General features: G+C 45.2%; 1 protein-coding gene across 2 annotated transcripts in view; it reads left to right on the forward strand.

The window, feature by feature from the left end:
* Positions 1 to 24025, forward strand: part of IRAK1 (interleukin 1 receptor associated kinase 1) — a 67219-nt gene that overhangs the window by 30861 nt on the left and 12333 nt on the right. For both annotated transcript variants that reach the window (XM_083158873.1, XM_083158874.1), the window contains exons 2-11: positions 462 to 638; positions 4428 to 4592; positions 6094 to 6215; positions 7437 to 7616; positions 9932 to 9996; positions 13369 to 13483; positions 15292 to 15612; positions 17761 to 17829; positions 20574 to 20798; positions 21153 to 21705. In XM_083158873.1, the coding sequence (XP_083014999.1) occupies positions 462 to 638; positions 4428 to 4592; positions 6094 to 6215; positions 7437 to 7616; positions 9932 to 9996; positions 13369 to 13483; positions 15292 to 15612; positions 17761 to 17829; positions 20574 to 20798; positions 21153 to 21705 (1992 nt within the window). The remainder of the gene's footprint in view (positions 1 to 461; positions 639 to 4427; positions 4593 to 6093; positions 6216 to 7436; positions 7617 to 9931; positions 9997 to 13368; positions 13484 to 15291; positions 15613 to 17760; positions 17830 to 20573; positions 20799 to 21152; positions 21706 to 24025) is intronic.

The following is a 24025-nucleotide window of genomic DNA, read 5'->3' on the forward strand; positions in this document are numbered from 1 at the left end:
CAGCTGGATGGAAACATACATGTAGCATATGTTGACTGTCCCTCTTTCTTCGTCTAAGCTCTCAATTTATTTTTAGTTACGTAAAACTTTAAGGTTACTGATATCATCGGATCTGTTGGAATCATATGGTTGTAGTTTAAGATGAAATTTTCACACCAACGATTTGTACCACCGAATTACTACAATCCTTACTGTGATGCCTGAAAATGTTTTAGTTAGTATTGAACGCATTGTGCTTAATGTGCAAAGTTTTCAATAAAACACATATTGAAAAAAAACAAAAAACAGTCAATTTGCATTATTAAATGATAAACTAGGAATGATGTAATAAGGCATGTATAACCCTATATGTGTTTTATTGTGTTTCATCCTACCAGAAGAAAGGTTGTAAGCAAGCTGGGATGCGTGTAGCTGGCTGTACAATCCTTCCCTCGTCGTTGAACCTGTGGTTTCTGTTTCAGCTTCCATGATCATTTTTGATCAGACCGATCTGCGTCTCCTAGAACAGCGAGGGGGCCAGCAGAGCCGCACGCAGAACGTCATTTGGAACTGGACAAGCAGAAATGCGCGAGTAGGGGACTTGCTGCTGGTCTTACAGAAACTACAGTTACTGCGGGCGCACAACATTTTTGAACGATGTAAGTTGTCCTGGTGTTATGTTATAATTATTGCTATTAATTTACTTTATTCATTTTTATTATGTAGTAATCTAAAATGATGAACAAGAAATAGTTTTGAAACCCCTTATAGTTCATTGTTGGGGGGATTTATCCAAATGCTAATAGAGATAGGGTTACTTAACGGAGTAGTTTCCAAACTCAAGGGGTCTATTTACTAAGCCTTTGATGGAGATAAAGTTGACGGTATATGGTCAATAAGGTCGACAGAAGAAATAGGTTGACACGGTCAAAAGGTCGCCATGGGTTTTTCACGTGTTTTTTTTTTAGACGATATGTGCCAACGGGCGGTATTTCATGCCCCTACCATCCACGGAATGGGATCATTTTGATAGACACTAACTAGGTCGACAAGATTTAGGTTGACGTCATTAGGTTGACATGGTTTTTTTTTCATGCATGTCAACCTAGTGCTGTCGACTTAATGCTTGTCAACCTAGTTACTGGAGACCTAGTGACCGTATCCCCCATCCACTAGGGTGTGGAGGGAGAATATAATAGTGTGCTGAGCATGGCAAGTGCGAGGTGACGCGGTGCACCGATACAGTGTCCATGTCGACATTCGGGGCAAAAACCTTGAAAAACCTATGCCGACCTAATGTGTGTATCAACCTTTTGACCACGTTGACCTTTTTCCTGTGTTGACCTAAGGCCTGTCGACCTTCAGTGGTCAACCCAATGTTTGTCAACCTTAATTTGGTCTACCCAATGACCCATACTCAAAGTGGACGTAGATAAAGCATCAGTCAATCAACTCCTAGCTGCCATGCTACAGGCTGTGTTTAAAAAAAATGTCAGGAGTTGGTTGGTATTTTATCTCTGTCGGGAGAGTCCGTGCTCTACGGTTAGCCATAATTAAGGTGCCCATACATTGTTCCTATTTGGCGTGTTTTCATCCGATTCCAAAGGATCGTCCTGACAGTGTTTCTATCATCCGGTCCGATCCGATGCGCGTATAAGATCGGAGCCTGGAGATATTCGCACATATAGTAAATCTGGATTGGATGCATCAGAGTACATTGCAGGTGCTTTTTTAGCACCCACGATGTACCTGATCATCTCCTCTCATCTGATCAGGGCCACCGCTGGCACACACCTTTTAGTCTGCAGAGCGGGGAAGCACCGGACAGGAGAGGTGCTGCAGAGGCCGAGCAGGCAGGCAGGAGATCTCAAAACAGTGGCTTCCTGTTCATTTGTATGGGAGATGTCAAATCCCCTGCCTGCCCGCCACTACCAAAGCTCCCTGGGAGTTCTTTTACATACAATTTATTGCATTTATAATGAATGAAAAACTCACAACCTTTTTGCTGTGTCTGGTCCTTTTTGCCAGTCGGCCAATAGTGGTCGACCTTTTTACTGTCAACCTAGACACTGTCAACCTAAAGACTGTATTCCGGCTGTGTGCTGCGTGGTGTTAGCAATGTCACGCAGGAGCCGGGCAGTGGCGGAAGCTGAACTCAGCCGTCAGCTCAGCAGCGCTGCCTGGCATTAAGCAGCGCAGACAGGGGCAATCCTGAGTATTTTAGGTTTGCCAATGTGGGCACTAGAGCAGAGCATGGAAAATTCTCTGGAGTACCACTGAATGAGTTAAATACAGTATGCAGTGGGGCTGTAAGCCTACATTCTATATTGGACGCCAGGTGTTCTTTGTTCAGAGTTACAAAAAAAAAAATTGGAGAACAAAAAGATTGTAGAGGTTGAGTATCCTGTATCCGTGCATCCCATATCCGAATTATTTTAAAAAAAAAAAAGGTTTTTTTTTTTTTTTTTTTAATAATTCGATTTTATTTATTTTTTTCCCCTAACCCTTTTTTTATACTTACCAAGTCCCCCGGCGTCCACAGCAGGCCTTTAGCATCCTCTCCGGCATCTCCAGCGGTCCCAGGAGTGCTTTGCGCGTGTGCGCCTGGGAACTCGCGCAAAGCACGGTGCGATTTTGAGGGCATTTTCTAAGCGATCTCACTAGATCGCTTAGAAAATGCCCCTACATCGCTCTGTGTGTAGGGGCCATAGCGATAGCCGGCCCTGTGCTATCGCCTGGTGTTTAATATCCAGCACACTGGATAAATCTAGTAATTACCAGTGTAAGGGCCAGTGTTCTCACCGGAGAACACTGGCTCTGACAGAACGCTGACACATCGCTACGTGTGTAGGCCCCATAAATTTGGAACTTGATCGTTATGGGTTTACATTTCTTATGCAACAGTCAGAAAGCTGGGATATTCCTTATATTGACTTCATTGGTAAATACGTCTCCTGCCCAGAGAACAGTAAGGCAGTCATAGGCTGCATCACTTACAATGACCTACATTTAGCTTCAGTTCTACCACCCTCTGAAGGAACTGTGCAAACGCAGGAAACTTCTAGATCCTTTATGACTTCTGCAGTGTGGTTTGAGGACAGGAAGAGAATACACACCCTATTGGCCTCTATTGCGATGTTTGCCTGATGGACATATTGGGCTATATCTTATATAGCCCATTTTATTTTCCAGGTGGGCAGATGTTTCCGCAGCAGCTATTGCAGAAACAAATGGTTGTTTATCTGGGATTTGGTTTTGCTTGTCTGAGGAAGGTGAAATCATATTTCTGATGAGCTCCAGCATTGGGGATAACTGGATAGTCCCGGACGAGTCCATTTACCGCGGCTTATCGGATACGGTCACATCCGTATGTGAGGACAGAGTAGTAGTTTGCTTATAAGAACAATATCCCTACAGTATTACGGGCCCAATTCAGCATTGATTCCTAATTATAGAATTTGCAAATCGATTATCAAACGATTTGCTCTTCTACTTACAGCCTATTAAATCGGGTGTGTGTCATAGGGTAGACTACATTAAGGTCGACATGGCTAAGGTCGTTAGGGTTGGAAGGTCGACACAAGCATTAGGTTGACAATGGGAAGGTTGAGAGTCAAAAGGTCAACAAGTCACTTTGTTTTTGTCCCAAATGTTGACGTGTACCGCGTCCCCTCGCATGGCCCACTGCATTTGGCACACTATTTTATTCTCCCACTGCGCCATAGTGGATGGTAGGGTATTTCTACCGCCTGTGAAAAAAAAAAAGGTGGACCCCATTGTCGACCTAATGCTTGTGGGGGCCTTTTGACCCTGTCGACCAGTCGCATGTCGACCTTAATAGGGTAATCTAATGACCGTATCCCATGTAATCTTGATACGTATGTGATTTAGGAGGTCATTCTGCATGACCTGCAAAGCTGCACAATTCACAGCTTTGCGGGTCATCTAAACGCTGCCCGCAGGAACGTCCCCCGCCCTCCTTGCACGCCGATTTCTCCACACGCATGCGACTGGATGTTTAGCACAAAATATCCATTCGCAGCCTTGCCTTGGGGTACGGGAAGAGTGCGGGCAGCTGACGTCAGCTGCCCGCCACCCACATCACGGCCACATTAGCATGGGAACGCCCAGCCTTTTTTATGGGGATGTCCATGAAACGCTGAGTGTTCCCATGGGCGCTACCCCCCCGCCCGCACTGTTGGGTGTGAATTGTCCGGCAAACAAGCAAGTCACCGCGCCCGCTCGCACAAAGCGGCTACACATGCCCATAAAAGTTTATGCACATACGCAGTTGCTAACCATCACTCCCCTGTGCGAACGAGGGGAGGGAAGGAATCCGAATGAGGGACTCAGTGTGGATATATATATATATGTTTTAAGAAACTTTTAACTAATCTATAATAATGAGGAAACTTGTAAACGATTGTAATATTAAACTATCTCCACAGGGTGGCTGGAGTACCAGCCAGGTCTGCCGGCGACTCGACACCCTACTCCGACCTCAGCACCTTCCCCTCCTACCAGGTGCACCCGGCCGGTGCTGGAACAGAGCGGCTCCGAGAAGAAGATACAGTCTTTACCGCCTTCATCAGCAGAAACTGCGCTATCTATTGGTACTTCAACTTTAACATTGCCACGCTACACTAGTGATATTATACATGCAGCACATGCCATATAATGCTCTCCCTGCTGTTAATTATAGGTATATCAGAAGTCCCCTGAAGAACCATATAAAGCCTGTGCGCTTTTACATTGGTCACAGAAATCCGTTCTCTGAAATATTTGCAACTGTAGTTGCTTCCCCCCAGGGGCCGGCTGGCAACTTGTAGCCTGGGTGGCAAGTCCAGAACTTTGGCCCATAAGTAACTGTCCAACGTTAACGGTCGTGAAGACGGTCCGGCACAGTACACATACTGGCAGGTAAGCCTGCCGATATGTGGAAATGATAAGCCACATACATGCGCTTACTGTTTTTTCGTAACCGCTGCATGATTTCCATCCATAGCATGATGACAGCAAATATGTTATAGAGGCTTGCAGATAACACAGAGAAAAAGGAATTTTCTTCTTTCATCTGCTTTCCTACATACCAATGTTCAAGGGAAGTGTCAGATAGCGCTGGTTATGGCGCATTGGACACTTCTCACCACATACATGTCTCCCAAAGGCCCAGTGTGTGGGCTTATTTATATATGGCAAAACATTTTGAGAATGACACATATATTAATGTTCACAAAGTTTGCTTCCTCTGTTTTTGTGATGGCAATTTGCATATAGAATGTCCGTAATAGGATGAATTGCAATTAATTGTAAAGTCCCTCTTTGCCATGACAATGAAAGAAGGGGTGTACACACGGTTTGATTGCCTTGCGATTAACAGTGTTAAATGAAAGCAGCCAGTATTCACCCTGCACAGAAACAAAAGTTTGGGGTCCATGGCCTGGAAACCTCCCAGAACTTTAGGTCAATCCTCAAAGGGCAGGTGGCTAAATAAAACCTACAAATTCTGACAAAATCCAAGCATTGATTAGGCAAGACCAGGCAGCCATCATTCAGTATGTGGCCAGAAGCTGATTTGACAGCATGCCAGCATGAATGGCAGAGGTCTTGAAAGAGAAGGGTCAACGCTGCAAATATTGACTTTGAATAAACATTATGTCATTATCAGTAAAACTGTTTTGACGCTTATGAAATGCTGTTATTTGACTTCCGGATATCATAGTCACATCTGACATCTAGATCTAAAAACTCTGAAGCAGCAAACTTTGGGAAAACCAATACTTGTGTGAGCCTCACATGGCACCCTGCCTCCACCCAGCCCGCTACTCCTGCACCCCCCCTTCCCCCAAATTGTGTCAGCGTTTGTTGGCTAAATCTTTGCCCCCCTGTAGAGAGGCGTCCTGTCACTAGTAATGTCACAAAGAAAAGTTTTTGGAGATCACTGGCCCATGTACAGATCCCAGGGGTAATCCAATGAGAACATGTCCCCCCCCCCCCCCTCCATCTTCAAATAGTAACCACGGCCTCCCAAAGGTTTTTATTTGGTGTGACCATCTCAGAGAATAAATGGAGAATTACCCGATATTAAGGTTCCAATGTATGTCATCTCCCTAGGGAGCTCGCTACCCCTGCCTGGACCTCCTCCCCCACACCTGATATGTAGCAGCGTCTGCCCATCCCAAGCCTCAAGCTCTGAAAGTAACAGAACGAGCAGTGATATCCATCCTTCTGTACAGGTAAGTCTGCTCGGCAGGAATAGGTTTAGACAATGTCTTTAATGAAAGACAGATACAACTATAATAACATAGCTGGCATAAATGGAAACCCCATGTAAGTGCTGGGAGGGCCGCATGTTGCTTAATAATGCTCCTTGAGTCCGATATGCTAAGGTCAGGTGCCAGTTATGGCTAATCTGTGTGGAGTTTGTATGTCCCACAGTGCTTGCGTGTGTTAAATTTCCTCATGCACAATCTAAAAACACATGGGTGGGCTAATTGGCTACTGACACCTAGTTTGTGAGTGTGTATTTTGTACATATGGTAGCAGGGGCGTCAGAATGTTTTTAGGTTGGGGTGGGTGGAAGGACAATCTATAATCTCATATTGGAGCCCATGAGGAGGTAACTACCGGGTAGGAGGAGGTGGTCCCACAGGGAGGAGAAGGGAGGCAGCACCATGGAAAAGGAGGCCAGAGCCATTCCCACTTGCGTTTCACAGCCACACCACCATTTCCATCCGTCTCCATCGCTAACCATCCCCCTTACTTTGTCTGCCAGCATCCCCCCTTTCACTCTGCCTCTCTAAGCCGCCCCCACCCTTCACTCTCTCTCTCTGCCTCCCTCCTTCACTCTGTGGGGTACATTTATTAGGATGGGAGTTCTATTGAAGATGTCAACCAGATTCCTATTTATTTAGCACCTTCTAGAAGATCGTAGAAAAATCTGATTGGTTGCCACAGGTAACATTTCATCTTTAGTAGAACTCCCATCTTTGTAAATGTACTTCCGTCTTTCTCAGCCTCTGCTCCTTTACTCTGTGGGGGTTATTCAATCTCCACTGATATATCTGACAGTGAAACACTCGGCAGTTCAGTATTCAGTCCCGGCCAGGACTCGCCTGCTACAGACTCACCTCCTTATAGAGGAGAGTCTGTATTGTTGGAAACGGCTGTGATCCACAGACTTTCTGACCACAGTCATTTAATACCGACTATTCGGATCGTGTCGGAAGCCGGGGGAAATGGCCGTGATTTTGACCGTTTGGTCGTTCCGACAGTTGTAATCCCGGATTGAATACCCCCCTGTTTTGGCCTCCGCTCCTTCACATTGTGAAGATAATCGCCATAGTTAAAAGATGATGCAGTTGGTGAGGTATGACTGCCTGTAACACAGGCCTTTATATACTGGTCTTCATTAGAAATACCTTTCCCGACTAAGACAAATGGTTTTCTGTCTCCAGGAATCTGCTATCCCCAGTAATTTAATAGAACCACCTAAGCACTTGTTGTGGAATTTCCAAGAGGTGGTCAAAGGTACGAGGAACTTCTCCCCATCCTCGCTCATTGGAGAGGGTGGATTTGGCTGTGTGTATAAAGCAACCATCCGGAACACTGACTATGCAGTCAAGCGGCTGAAGCAGGTGATTACCTTGTGTGATTATTTTTTATATATATAAATTATTAACATTCTCCATATATTATAGAAAATCTAGTCTGCCATTTGGAACTAGTAATTGAAGATTAGGAAGATCTTTTTTTTGTTTTTTTGTTTCTTAGAATTGTCATAACTTTGCTTAAGACAGAACTTTTGAGTTTTATTTACACTTCCCATTGTGTTTATGCATAAAATATTGTGACTCTACCAGCAAACCATGGCTAGTAAGTGTTCAATGACCGAAAGCACCTGGGTTTTAGAACCTTATGCCTGGTAAATTAACCCCTAATACCCCTTTCAAACATACGCGAAAATCCCGGGTTTTTTCACATGAACGCGCCCAGACCCGGGACTAGCGTATGTCTGAAAGGGTATACCCGGGATTTCACTCCCGGATACTGAGCACCTGCAATTGACCAGGGTTTTTCCCGGTATTTAACTCCCGGGTATAATACCCGGCTTATGTCTGAATGGGTTTACCCGGGTTTTTCAGTTTTAAACATGTGATGTTGCTTTTTTTTGCTGCCGGGGCGTGTCCCATTTTAATGATGAAACACTGAAATGCTTGAAAAGCCTGGCTTATGTGTGAAAGGGGTATACCCGGGTTTTTCCCGGATTTGAGGTGTAGTGTGAAAGGGGGTCTGTTACTAAAATCCCGGGAGTGACCTGGGTGAAAAATCCCGGGTAAAACTGACCAAAATCCCGGGTAGTATGTCTAAAAGGGGTATTAGTTTGAGGTTGCTTGCTGCATGCTGCTGTGTATGAACATTTTTAAGGAAAACGGTCCTTTATCCTATCCATGCATTCAATCAACAGGAAACCCTTTGTGTCACGATATATACGCCAATGGGGAGTTCTTACACTTATTTTGACATATTATAATTTTAAGTACATAGGTGATCATAGCAAAGCAGTCCCATCATAGGTGCCGATTTATGTTTTTGCTGGTGGGTGCTCAAGCAAAACATATAGGGGAGTGGCCACAAAATAATACTAATTTATATTACGCAGCACAGTTGTCTCCAATATTCAAATTATGGCAACAGTGCCAAATACATAAATGCCCCCACAGTGCAGGTACATAAATGCCCCCACAGTACCTGTGCCAGCGACGAGGGAGGGGGAGTGCAGTGTGACACGGGCGAGTGAGCGGGTGGGTGCTAGGGCCCTCAAGCACCTATGAGTCCCATTGTCCAGTTTATTTGTTCTCCATGTATAAGGAACAGCAGAACCCACTTTCAGAGAGCTCCTCTGTATATTTCTCAGTCAGGTGTGGCTAAAATCTAAAATTGCTGTATGTCAAAATAAAATACCCATTTATAATCCGCATCGGACCACGCATTGTATTGGAATCTGAGCTGAAGCACATGCGATTGGACACTTTTCATCCGATTTCTCAGCCTGATTGCAATCTGATGAAAAGGGCCTAAATTGCAATGGGCAACAAACTGTCAGGACTATGGGGGTTCTCTGCCAGCTATCCCCAGTGTTCTGGATCATTCACTCCCATCAAAATGCAGTGGTGTGCCGTGGGAGCAGTTTATAAACTAGAGCAGCGGTCCTCAAACTATTTTGCTCAGACTGGGACCCCATCGGACTATAAAATTAATGACAGGACCCCAGCAAGTGACTGCAGAAGGCCATCACATCACATACATGGCAGCATTGTGGAGGCAGAAAATGATGCGAGTCTAAAATAACAGACAAATCAACAGATTTTTCAGACTGCTTGAATCACTGACTGAGATTAGAAAAGTCATCAGCCTGATGGTCAGCAACATGGAGTCGCGACCCCATGCTGAGAAGATCGGGACCCACTTTGGGGTCAGGACCCACAGTTAAAGCTAAACTAGAGCATTATGGGGCTGATTCTGAGTTGGTAGCAAAGGAAAAAGCCAGTAATTTGGCACATTGGCAACACCATGTTACACTGCAGATGGGGCAGATGCAATATGTGCAAAGAGATGTAGATTTGGGAGGGGGTGTGTCCAAGCTCAGTTCTAAATTGCAGTGTAGCAAAAAAAGCTGTTCAGCATGTGTGGGCCACATACAAAAGCAGCCAGTATTTACCCTGTATGCAGAACAAAATGTATTTGCTTCCCGTGCAGTAGCATTGAGTTCCCGTGCAGTAGCATGTTGCATAACCTCAGTCACTGAGTTACAGGCTGCCTTTTCCTGATCACCTGCTAATCTCGCAAACCTCTTCCTCCGCTGGGTATAAATGCCAGGTGTAGGTCACATGGTTAGGTGCCTGTTACCTGTGTGTAGAAGGACCGCTGATTACTTCTTGTGTGTTTTCAGGACTCTGAGCTAGAGTGGAGCACAGTGAAGAAGAGTTTCCTTACGGAGATAGAGAAGCTGACATGGTAAGGAAAACTGCAGCAAGAATTTAGAAAGGCCTTAAAATCTTGATCAGGCATTCCCAACCACGGCCCTCAAGGCGGACCAACTTTGCAGGGTACTTATATGTTAGACGGGCGCCCGGCTATGCTACGCTGACAACGTAGCCAAAGTTTTGCCGGGAGGGTGGGCGGGCGGCGGTGACGCGATGCGGCCACTGGGGGAGCATCACATGTTTTCCCGGCTCCCCCAGCGGCACTAGCCAGCCACCTTTTGCCATCGATGGTCCCCCAGCCCACTTTGACGGCCATCCCTTAGCGCTGGGACTGTCACGGCGGAACCACGGAGAGCATACCCCCACTATCCACGTCATACCCCCACTATCCACGTGGGCGTGGAGTTCATTTTATAAAGTGTGGCGAGCCCGAAGAGTAGTGAGCCCCGCGAGGGGACACTGATACATCCGCGAGGGGATACGCGTCCCCTCGCGGGGCTCGCTGTGCTCGCCACGCTTCGGGTGCTGCGCTCGCCACACTTTGTGAATTTAAGTCCACGCCCACGTGGATAGTGGAGGTATTACGTGGATATGAAACATTATGCATTAACCTAGCTCCAAATACGTAACTTACGTAGTTTACGTAGCCAGCATAGTGGTGTATTGGTATTCTCAATCCACCACTACTCAAACTACGTAACGGGCACCCAACTAACATATAAGTACCCTTTGCAGGTTTCAGTGATATCCAAACTTTAACACAGGCGGTTAAATCAAAATAACCGAGGTACTAATTAAGCCACCTGTCCTGAAGTCTGGATATCACTAAAACCTGCACTGTGAAGCTGTGTACACACTGGCCGATATATCGTCCATTTGATTGAATGCATGATATATTGGCCCCATGACCTGATGTGTTTTACGTAGAATCCATCTGCTAGGCCCATGCACAGAACTGCCATCTCTCATCCTATAATGTGTGTGGCCATATTGCCTACAGATTTTGTCGTTTGCCACTCAAAGTAGGGAGGCCAATCCCGGGACCAACGGGATCCAGGGACTTGGTTCCAAAACTGCTGGGGTTTTAATTCTGGGATTGGAGCATCAAATCCCAGATTTATGAAATGAATTTGTGCATGCGCCTTTGACTTCTTTATGACGGTCAGTGCTTTTGGGTACCCAACATGTTTTTGCTAATTATTTTAGCTTATTGAACTATATTTTTGCATTCTGCAGCGCTTCACATAGAACTTTTATAAAAAAAGTTGCTGTTTGTTTTTATTAAAACTCAACAAAACAAATAAAATAGTAAAGGGCAAACAAATACAACATATATTTACACTAGAGAAAGGACGTTTAAGGGGGGACATGCTCAACATGTACAAATATATTAGGGGCCAATATAAAGAACTGTCAAACACCCTTTTTCTGCTAGAAAGGAATCTAGGACGTGAGGGCACGAGTTTAGATGAGAAGAAAAAAGATTTTGTTCATCTAGAAGAAAGAATTTCTGTACAGTCAGAACAGTCAAACTTTGGAACTCTCTTCCTGGAGAAGTGGTGTCGGCGGAAACTATAAATATGTTTAAAATAAGGTTGGATAAACATTTATTGGTTAAAAACATCCATGGGTACGTAATAAGGAACATAATCTGTCTTTAAAATATCAGAACATACTATACAACAAGGGATAAGCTACTATAAACATAGGTTGAACTAGATGGACGCAAGTCTTTATTCAGCCTCACCTACTATGTAACTATGTACATACCCATAACACTGCTACATTACACAGCGGTCTATGTTTGGCCACTCACTCGCATATTATCTGAGCCCACCTAGATGCCGTTGCTGTTATGTGAAGGAATTTGTGAGGGGATAATCTTTTAAATGAGGTTCCTAAAAGGCATAATACATCAGTATCCTGTTTCTATGCCTGGTATATCCTAAATATTCCTCGTTGGAGCCTCAATCTATGTCTTCCATAAATCAAGGGGGCAAAAAGTAACAGGACTGTGTTTATACATTTTGTTATGTATAACAAAAAAAAGCTCCATAAAAAAAAAAAGCTCAACATGAGTTATGCAAATGGTGTCCAGTCAACGGTATGGGGTCACCGTCCAAACTCCAAGGCCTGTGAAATTCAGTTAGTTGATTGGCCATTTTCTAAAGCGTAATTTTTGCAATGTTTACAGCCCTTGAAGAGCATGTAACTTTCAGTTCAGTGTCTTTTACCCTATGGTGTGGCACTTGGCAGCTGAATGAGGCACATTTGTAAATTTCACACCCCCATAGTAGTGTGTGCAGCTCTTGATAAGTTGTACATGAACCCTTATAAATTGGACATTCTGCAAAAATAGTATTTATTAAAAAGAGCTTCATAAGCAGTGTACTTCTTTCTAAACCCAGTATCTAGCATGTAGCAATGCCTTGCGGTGATGCCAGAAGGTGCTCTAGAATTCATAAGAGGTCAGTCTCCTTCCTCATTTATATGCAATGACCTAGAGAGTAATATGACCCTTGTCCGGCTACTGTACTTTCTGGGAGAAAGCTTTGTGGAACAGTATCCAGTCTGAATTGTTAAGACCCCATCCACTGAAGGTGCCTCTCTCCACTCTTTTATACTAGATTGCATCACATCTAGTTGAAAACGCATGCTGTTGTAGCATATCGCATGCGCTTTGAACTATCGCACCGAGGCATCGCATGCCATACTTCGCATACGATACTCCACCATCTCACCCCGCAGCTCCTGGGTGGCTAGATCACATATGATACATCGTATGCAATTCTTTACCTGTCTGTGGGATCCGATGGATCCTTGGTGCCGCAGTGACTAGCACCGGATCGGAATCGTAGGTTAAACACATGCAGTTTGGGCCCTTTTCAATCGATTCCTTGGAGCGATGCCCAGGAATCAGATAATAAAAAAAAGGGGCTCAAATTGCACTAGTGTATGGGGCCCTTTAGGGTGAAAGTATCCTTTTGATCATTAATTTATTGTATTGAGCAGCCAGGGGCATCACCGTAAAACTGGGTTTGTATTTATTATATTCTGGGTTAAATATTTATATATACAATAGTTTATGTTCTTTTCAGTTCCTGTGTGACCTATTCCCCCTTTGTTTCTCTATCCCATCACTTCTGTAAAATAGCTGGTTCACTATTGAATCAAAAAAATGCCCATCCACAATACATTGTGTATGGCTGTGGGCGCATGCTGTTCCCCTTTGAGGTTAAGTTTGGGCACAGCTGCTTCCAGAAATATGCCTCTGTGTCCTTTGTAACGAATAGTCATAAAGCATAGGATATTGTGCTTCTTGCATTTTGCAATATTGCTGTCAGTGTGACATGATGCAACTATTTACAGTTCAGTTTCCATTGTTGTCTCCTATTGTCTACAGCCTCCGACACCCAAACATCATTGACTTAGCCGGTTATTGCATGCATGGAGAGGAGTACTGCCTTGTGTATCTCTATCTACCCAACGGTTCACTGGAAGATCGGCTGCATTGCCAGGTATGGCCAGCAGGGGGGGCGCTTCAGGGAGTCTACAGCCATACTGGAGTAATAATTATTATTATTATTATTATAATTTTATTTATAAGGCGCCACAAGTGTTTCGCAGCGCCGCCCCATGAATGCTGCAGAATTGCTATGTTATCTAGGTGTCCGCGCCTTATTCATAAGCTCACATTAAGCTTTCTTAGCTGATGCATTTTATTTATAAGCTACAGAAAATAGAGTGAAATCCACATTATCTGAATTATACTCTACTAGCAAACCACTTCATCCTTTCCTTTTGTATTTCAGTTGTTAGATACTCTAGCAACTGATCTACCAACAGTGCATGTTTTCTAGACCACCTAACTGGTGCACAGGTGCAGTCATTACTAAATATCATATTTTAAAACATGTGTTGTTTTTATAACTAACTGACAAGTTCTACAGATCAGGTGCTGGATGACCTTCAAACAGTCGGGATTTCGACGATCGGTATATTGACATTGGGGTCCAGACTGTTAAATGCCCAGCAGTTGGGATCCTGACAAATGGGGGCTATTCTCCCTCGTAGGGATCCATGACCCCCATAGAGGAAGAATAGAGCTTGTGGCAATCGCAGCGAGCCCACATAGTGCTTTGATGCACTCGACTCCCTGTCAGAGTACCCGCAGTTTCCAAGGTCGGTACACTGACCTTCAGAAACCAACTTTCGGGCCGCCAGATCCATGGGTGGCCTGTTGGTCGATCTTGAGGATCGTTTGGCCTCTCCTGCTAGCACAATGTATCTAACCATACTTGTATAAACCTGTAGTGTTACCATCCTTACTCGTCACACAGACTGTATGGGATAGCTTTTCACACTGGGGGTTTCAAATGCTGACGTCAGGTTTGTGGCATTGGAATGCGTTTTACGCTACATATGCTATTTGATAAATTCTGCTAGCTACAATGGAAGCAATACCCCTTTCAGATAGAATTGTCTAAAAATTCTGACTTTTACCCGGGTCATTTTGCCGGTTCAAGTCTGACCCCCTCCCCGTCACGCTTCAAAGCAGATGTCTAGGTCAAGCATTTCTACAGAGTCCTAATTTTGTGTGAAAGGGTGAACCCGGGTCGATATTCCTGGGTCTTAAACTGTGTTTTATTCCCGGGTCGAAGACCCAGGAATATTGAGTGGGTTCACCCTTTCACACAAGAAATGGTCCTTTTTGTTGGAAGCAGATTCCTGGGTAGAAATGCTTGTCCCAGCTATTTGCTTTTCATTGTGAACGTAGTATTTAGACAGCGGAGAGGTTGTATTTACAAGATTGCCTTATGGGACTATTGTGGAAGAAAATAAACGTTTGATAATTCCCCTTTAAAAAGTCATTAAAAGGGCCAGCTTTATAATTATTCCTGAGCCATTAGCTGTTGTTGCTCTCCATGAAGGCTGGAATTCATTAGGTTGACCATTAAAGGTCAACACATGAAATAGGTCGACAGGGTGAAAAGGTTGACACAAGCATTAGGTCGACAATGGGAAGGTCGACAGTCAAGTTTAAAAATAAATATATTTTTTCTGCCGGTATTTCATACCCTACCATCCACTAGGGCGTGGAGGGAGAATATAATATACTGATAAGGTATCCATCTGGGCAATTTACGTCGACATTCGGCACAAGAAAAAATTTAACATCTCATGTCGACCTTCCCATTATCTACCTAATGCCCTGTCAACCTTTAGTGGTCAACCTAATGTATGTCAACTTTCATACTGTCGAGCCTATGACCCATACCCATTGACGCTATATAAGCAAAAGCTAATGGACATGTTCCTTCCATAGGGCAGCTTCCCAACTCTCTCGTGGAAACAGCGTCTGACTATCCTGCAGGGTGCGGCCTGCGGCGTACAATTCTTGCACACCTGCCAACCCAGCATCATCCACGGAGACATCAAGAGTTCCAATATCCTCTTGGACCAAGCACTAGTCCCCAAAATTGGAGACTTTGGCCTGGCCCGATTCAGCCGCTATACATGCAATGCAGGGAAAAGCCGAACCTTGGCCCGAACCAGCACTGTGAGGGGGACACTGGCATACCTACCCGATGAGTATGTAAAAATGGGGAAGCTTACATTTGAGCTGGACACCTACAGCTTTGGAGTGGTGAGTTCTCTTGACTTAGTTTATAATCACGTCCCTGCCCTACAGAAAATATAGGAGTCGTAAACATAATACAGTGCTGAGGCAGCCATTTTGTGTGTGTATCAGTTCAAAATGGGTTCGTTATCTTATCCCAATGGTACTAGGCAAGGCAGGAAACTGGGGCAAAGTACAATGTTAGAAATTTAGGTGGCTATCTTGGGAGTACATAAGTAAGGCCGACGATTTGTCATATTGGAATATTGCCCGATTGCAGGCCAGTCCTATACCATATCTTCTGGCTAGCTTTGCTGCACAGCCAATCAAAAACATATTGTGTGCAATGTGGTGCAGTTCCATTGTTTATTAACCCTTTGCGTTCCAAGTGAATTTGTCAGAAATAAACATTTTTATTCATCATAGTGACCTGCAATGTCTACCTTAATTAGGAAATATAATATTTTTTTGCACAACATTTTTAATTTGACTTTATATAACAAATGTGAGCGACGCTGGCATTTTTAGCAGATGTTTTGCAGATCTCTCTGAGATGTTGGCCTTAAAAGGGTTAAATTGCGTTGAGTGTACGGGCAATCTTGGATGATCCGGGACAAAGAAAGTCATCTATCAGATTGCCTATAGTACTAATGCGTACCCAGCCTTAAAGTGCCCATACAAAGCCGATTTGAGCCAATTTCGTCCGATTCCGGACCTGCCCGTCTTACCACCCAACCTGGGACCTCCCTCCCCATGTGGCATGGTCCAGCCAGCTGGTGGTGGTAGCGGGGGGAGAGCAGCTCGTAGTGGCGGGCAGCTGGGTCTGTCCGAGCAGCGGCTGGGAGCTTGTAGCTGCATTTTTCCGGGTGGCGGGGCAGGATGCTGAATATTTAGAAATTACTGGCCGGACGTTAATTGGCTAAGAGAAATCTCTCAGCCAATCAATGTCCGGCCAGTCAAAATATTCAGCATCCCGCCCTGCCGCCCGTCAAAATACGGCTACAAGCTCCCAGCCGCCGCTGCTGCTCGGACGGACCCAGCTGCCCGCCACTACGAGCTGTCCGCCACCACCACCAGCTGCCTGCCCCCCCCCCCCCCCCCCCCACACTCCCCCCCTCCCCCCCCCCCGCCGCTGAAGCAGCAGCTCCCCGGGAGAATTATATGCAATAAATCGTATGCAAAAATGGCACATCAAGTGCCAGATCGCATGTGAGTCTTATTGGTAAAGAGGCTAAGATCCAAAAAAATATATATATATATCATAGGTGGGGAGGTTCACCATCAGATGTTGAAGTTGTTGTTTTAAATCATAGGTGTGTGGTATAGAAAACCAAAAATGTAGAGGAAAGGGTTAGAAAATGTAAGGAGACATTCTAGCTTATCAACATAGCTTCTGGAGCATGAAGAACACTGATAATTACCATATACAATAATGGCCTTTGTTTCGAGTGAATGGGACCTTGTTAAAATATAGTAAGATGACTGAGCTTGTGCCTAAAAGCCGCAGTGACAGTCAGGATGACACCTGTTACCACCACTTCCTTACTCTGCACCGCACTCTCAGGACTGGCCCGCTTCTCATGAGCGATCATGCATCTGTCCTGCAGTATTGTGTGTTCATCCTATATTCTGTTGTGGTCCTAGTCCCCCTGCTGGTAAAAGGAGTTATCTGTCGTTTTACTGATCTCTTTCCCCTTATTTATTTATGTATTATTATTATTACTACTAATATTATTACCGGTTATTTATATAGCGCACACATATTCCATGGCGCTTTACAGAGAATATTAAAACATTCCCATCAGTCCCTGCCCCAGTGGTAGCTATTCCCTACCACATGTACAGTACATGCACACACAGACATTCTAGGGTTAATTTGTTGGGAGAACTTACCAGTATATTTTTGGATAGTGGGAGGAAACCGGAGTACCCAGGGAGAATATACAAACTCTGCACAGTTAGGGCCATGGTGGGAATCGAACCCATGACCTCAGCACTGTGAGGCGGTAATACTAACCATTACACTGAACGTGCTTCCCATTTACCTTCATTCTTTGTAGTTTGTATTTAGATTCATTTTATTGGTAGGATTGTGTATCATCATAGGTGACCACCAGCCACACTTGGCTCTCCTAGTGTATATCCAGTTTCCCACAGCTTATTTTGTTTTCATAGGTCTTGCTGGAAGTTCTGACGGGACGAAAAGCCATAGACAGCAATAGCAATTCTCACACTAAGTATCTGGTAAGATATACTGTAACATTTGTTTTAAACAGATGTGCATATACATGCATGCGTCGATGTATAGAAATGTTATATGTGTGTATGTATATTAGAGATGTGCAGATCCGGATTTATCTGGATGTCAAAACGGGATCTTATTGGCTATCAGCTGTCACATGTTTTGGAGCCAAAATATGTGACAGCTGATAGCCAATAAGATCCCGTTTTGACATCCAGATAAATCCGGGTCTATTAATATTGTGACTGCCAAGAACAAACTGGCTACAGGACATATTCACATAAACACAGAACATGTACAACGCATTTCGCACCTAGGTATTCCTCATGCTACATCTGTGTAGTAATGGAGTCCTGTCATTATTTTTCAGGTACACAGGACCTGGTCAGAATTTTAACACCCATAATGATGACAGAATAATGTTGACTGTTATAAGTAGAGTAATATGCATTAATATGAAAGTAGACCCAGTCACAGAGGCCTGAGGGTCTGTAAGTTAAACACTATAATAGGAAGTCAATCAATGAGAATCTGTCAGTGGTTCTACCTTTCGTAAAATTATGCATATATATATATATATATATATAATGATTTCCATTGTCTGTAGCATACAGATGTGTCCTCATACATGCACAAGATGCCTGACGTGAGTGGGCCTACATCCTGCTGACATCAGGTGTCTTTTTTTTTTGTGTGTGTGTTGTTGCAATGTAATGCAACCAGGTCGCACAACCAGACTGTGCTGATGAATTTAATATGACATTCGCGCACAGATATAAAAGTGTTATATTTGGCAGTCTCCTTGAGCATCTTAGTCTCATTGAATTCTGACTAAAGGTCGATACGCCCTGGGAAAAAACTGGACTTTTTTCTTGCTGCCCATTAGTTTGGTCGGGTTTAGCCGCTATGCGTGGCTAAACCCGACCTCAGTGGGCGCGATCAATGCAATCTAAAACATCAATTGCATATCACCCCGCGATCGCCCGTCATTATATCTCATTACAGTTGCATTTCAAAGGCAATTTGTGATAACCTTGGGGCCTTTAGTGTATATCATGCACAGCTCCATTCTGATATTTGGTATAAGAAGCGTGACCAATCAGAAACGGAGTATGATCAATTATACCTCTTGCTCCTCAAATAAACCATGGACAATGCTGTTGTCTGCCAAGTGCCAGTGTTGCAGTCAAGTGTTTACCTTACAGTGGGGACTGGCTGTGCGGCTGTTTCCCCTCTGCAAGACCAGATACTGTTATCATTCTGTGAGCAGGCTGGCTGATCGGAGCTTCAGGGACAGCTAGGTTTCAAAGCGGGATGTTGATCTGGTCCAGTTAAAGCCACAATCATTTTTATGTAATCCGAGCAACAGGGGTATTCAGCATGCGGCCTTCCAACCACAGTGCAATTAAACATCCCAGCATGCCCTGCCACAGATTTGCTGTTAGGGCATGCTGGGACATATAGTTTCACTGAACCTGAAAAGCCACAAGTGGTATACCCCTGCCTGCTATAGAGGCCTCTGTGATTTATTGAGGCCTGGTTTAAAGTTTTAAGGGATTTCCAAAAGTTTTAAGGATCTTCTCCCAGATAGAAGTACGCTTGTCCCTATAAAAGTTGTTGTTTTGTAGCCGATCTGCAGGGAAGGTAATCCTGAAAACATGTAATACATGGGGGGTTGGGATCATTTGGTCTACAGCATGATTGTCGACAGTTATTAGGTTGACATGGTAAAAAGGTCGACAGGGGTCTAGGTCGACATGGTTATAGGTCGAAAGGTCATTAGTTTGACGGGTAGTTAGTTCGACAATGTCTAGGTCGACAGTCAAAATGTCGACATGGGGTTTTTCACTGTTTTTTTACCTGAATGTCAACACAGTCGACAAAGACACAGTTTAAAGTGCACAGCATCCCCTCACTGCGCTCGCGATGCCTCGGGCACGGTGCCTCGCTACGCTCGGCATGCTATTTTATTCTCCCACCATGCCCTAGTGGATGGTAGGGCATGAAATACCGCCTGTCGGCTCAAAAAACTGTGAAAAACCCCATGTCAACCTTTTGACTGTTGACCTAGACACTGTCGAACTAATGACCTGTTGACCTTTTCCTATGTCGACCTAATGGTGTCGACCTAATGACTGTCAACCTTCATGCTGTAGACCAAATGAACGCATCCCTACATGGGATAGTACTGCTAAATAGGTTATTATTCATATACACATTGGAAGCCACTGTAGGAATGGGAGGCAGACAGGATGTTGAGCTGAGCAGAATATTAGGTGCATTGGAACAGGTCAAGATATAAGACAGACGTGAGTTGTAGAAAGGAGGACGGTTTGGTTAGCTGGTGGGTTTAGGATTGTCTGACTATAGAGTAGAACTGGGAAGTAGGTCCGCACAGGTAGAAGAACTTGTAGTAGTCCGTGTAGAAGAGTGGGTAGCTTTAGCCACAGACATCATAATAAATTGTGCGGGATTACTGGTCATAATAAAGAATACATAAGACCATAGTGTATCCTGACTAGTACAAGAAACAGGGATTTAGTTGTCAGGAGCTAGGGATCAAGACACAAGATTGGAACAGGCAGAGCATTCACCAATTTATTTTACTATATTCGTGTTTAGCGGAAGATACAGTGTGTAAGTGCTGCTACTGCTGGCGTGTTCTGTTTGCAGTCTTATATCAGGTTATTATCGGTTTCCTACAAATAAATGGGTGTATTCTATCTCCCTGCTGTCTTCTTTACAGAAAGATATTGTTAATGAAGAGGAAAGTGCTGAGGAGGTTATGTCCGGTTCTGTGCAAGGAGCCACCAAAGTGGCAGAAACCAAAATGTCTAAAGCTGCATCTCGCATCTGCCAATATCACTTGGACTCTCGGATAGGACACATTCCTGTAGAGGTCTCTCAAGAGCTTTGCTTGCTGGCCTGTCGGTGCCTGGGACGGCAGAAGAAACGTCCCAGTATGGTGGAGGTGATGTGTTACATTGAAACACTCTACAACTCTTTGCCTGTGCGCCCGCTACCGCGCTCTTTGCCTGTGCGCCCGCTACCGCGCTCTTTGCCTGTGCGCCCGCTACCGCGCTCTTTGCCTGTGCGCCCGCTACCGTACTTTTTGCCTGTGCGCCCGCTACCGCGCTCTTTGCCTGTGCGCCCGCTACCGCGCTCTTTGCCTATGCACGTGCTCTCTCTCTCCCGGAACCCTCTCTCTCTCTGCCGGCGTGCTCTCTTTCTCTCTCTACCGCCATGCTCTCGATTTTAAGATAAGACTATAAAACCCGATGGACCTTGTTTTAACTGTCATTATTTTTTTACTTTGGATTTTTAGGTGTTTAATGACCTTAAAAGGTTACAGGAGCTCTTGCCTTCCCCAGGGATGGGACAGCACATGAATGTACACTGGCCTTCTGCCATGCCTGATTCCTTTCCTCTGGTTTTGGATCTCCTCTCAAGTTTGCAGGACTCCATACAAACTCCTCAGGAAAATACTGACAAATTCAGCCCAGCCGACTTCCTGGTGGAGACGCCTCCAGCAGTAGGCAGTGTGCGACCTTATAGCCCATATGTCTCCAGGTGTGAAGACAAGTTGGGCGGTTTTTCCAGTATATCTTCCAGCGGAAGTCTGAGGACATTTCAGAGGAGTCCGAACATCCCGGTGGAGAGTGATGAAAGTGTCCCTGAGTTTTCTCAATCTACTGCCTCACCGCAACACAGGTGTAGGGACGATCCATGCACTACATCACCGATAGCCGCTTTGCAATGTAGGAGTACTGTGTTTGCAGCCTCCAATCGATCACCAACCCCGGAAACTGTTGCGGAACAAAGTAATGTCTCCAGTGCCATGCAAGGTGGAAGCAACTTGGTGGCAGCTGAATCGCAAGGTATAAAAATGTGCTAATTATATATAGACTGGTAATGTGGTATATTTGTTTACAATCATTGGAACTACTTGACCCTTCTAGCTTGTCCTAAATACATGTACAAATGAACCTACTAGTATATATATTGGATTCTGAGAGGAATCTACTAGTATATATATTGGATTCTGAGAGGAAGCCGGAGTACCTAGAGGAAACCCATGCAAGCACGGGGAGAATATACAAACTCCACACAGGTGGAGTATAGATTCCAGATTCCAAAATCTAGATTTACGAAGTGGCGCCTATTGCACGCTCTAGCTTCGCTGGGTTTAACATCAACCTTTAAAGCATCATTGCTGCTAATGACAGAGCATTTTGTGTGAATTATTAGTGCTGCTATACATAGTGAAACTAGCCCTAAGGGGCCCATCTATTATAGGATCGCATATACAATGTGATCTGGGGGATATCTCCTGCCCAGGATAACATTGCAATATGGGATCCTTTTGCTGATTGTCTCTGCAATCTGCTCAGTTGGGGAGGGGGTTTGTGCATGTGCGGTCTGCGCCAGATCGCATGCGGTAATGCGTTATATTGGTATACGGGCAGCATCGCATCCCACATAGAAACCTATGGAGGCTGCAAGCAGGGCAGGAGGGATCGTAGCAGATATCGGAGATTCCAGCTGCGGTCCCTCCTACATACATTTGGGGGATACTTAAGCAACAAAACATTTCTTCTTCGGGATCCATGGGACCCACAGGGGACATTGGTGTTTTATGCGGATCTAGGGGTCCAAGGCACCAATCAGCGAAGCTCTTTTGAAGTTTCCCAGAATACCCGGGCCCTCTCCCCTATAACCCCGCCTCCAGGCTGATCTCCTCAGTTTTTGTTGGTGCCAGCAGGAGGCTGTCGCACCATTTTTATCAGCAGGGATTACCTCTGAGGTAATCCCATAAGAAGAAGCTAGTTTTCTTTTTACTTTTTATTTTTTACACAAGCCGTTAAGGTGGCTGAGGCCGCCCCCGCTGTCAATCCTTGACTGTGGCGCGGGCGGCCACATCACTCCCACCAGAGACCCGGAACTCCCCCACGACTTGGTCAAGAGGGGTACTCGGCGGGGGAGACATACAGCGCCTAGCACTGCCGGAATCTCCCCCAGGCAGCGTGGCCGGACTACGGGAGCAGGTAAGGCCCTATGAGTGCACAAACCGCTGCCGTGTGCTGCGGGAGACATACAGCAGCTGGGGTGGATACTGCTCCTTGAAGCAGGGCCTCCACTAGACCACCGGGGCCAGAGCACAGGCTGGATCTATTAAGATCCATTTTAATGGGGCACCCTTTGCCCCGGTGGGGGAAGACCAGTATAGGGGGGGTGGCGCTTAGCCTGCAGCACCTCCCCCAGCTTTGGGGGCCAATCTCCCCACAGATCTGCCACCCAGGAAGCTGCACAACCCTGTTCCTGGCTTTCTCTCTCAGACCAGCAGCCATCTTAGAGGCCAGAGTCTTCCAGAGTGCGGGTACAGTCTCCCCTGTGAAACAGTCTACACGCTGTTAACGCTTTCACAGACACCCTCATCCCCCTTACTCCATAGAGTATAGTGGTTGAATAAGGTGTTATAGCATTTATTGGCTTTTCCAGCTAATGCAAATGTGCTTGTGTATGTGACTGTATAGTGCTAGATCTTTTACTCTTATTCTCTGTCAGTAACATCTTGTAACTGTCCACTGTATTTCTCACAATCTTCTCAGGAGGATTCAGAGGTTTACCCTCTCAGGTCACATACATTCGGTGTATCACTCTAGGTTTTCCTCTCAAGTCATACCTATTGTGCACTATAATCCCCCTTTGGGTTATTCTATCATGTTCAAACAGGGGCGCAATCAGACTGAGTCTCCCAAGCTCTTGTGCTGCAGGCTTATCTGAGCAGGATGTCATCCAGGAGGAGCTGTGTGTTAATTGCTTTCTCCCCCCTGGCCAGTCCTCTGCCAGGGTGGTGTCCCAACAACCTCCCTGGGCAGCCTTTCAGCAGTTATTAGGCACCCTAGTGGATCGCCTTCCTCCCCCATTGCACCCCTTGTAGTCCAGTCCCATCCACCTTGGATGGATGCCCTGTCGACCATGGTGCAGACCTTGCAACAGACCATGGTAGCCATGCAGAAGCTGCTGCCTAATGCTGTACAACCTACTAGGCCTCTGTTGACACCCTTGCTCCCAGTAGTACAGGATGACACAGATGACGATGGGGATGATAACGATAATGCTGACTATGACGTTCATAATGACGATGACCAGGATGATGATCCTATTCTTACAGAGGACAACAATCCTGCTTCACAG

This window comes from Crinia signifera, chromosome 9 (assembly GCF_055691185.1).
Source record: "Crinia signifera chromosome 9, ASM5569118v1, whole genome shotgun sequence".
Classification (NCBI taxonomy): Eukaryota; Metazoa; Chordata; class Amphibia; order Anura; family Myobatrachidae; genus Crinia; species Crinia signifera.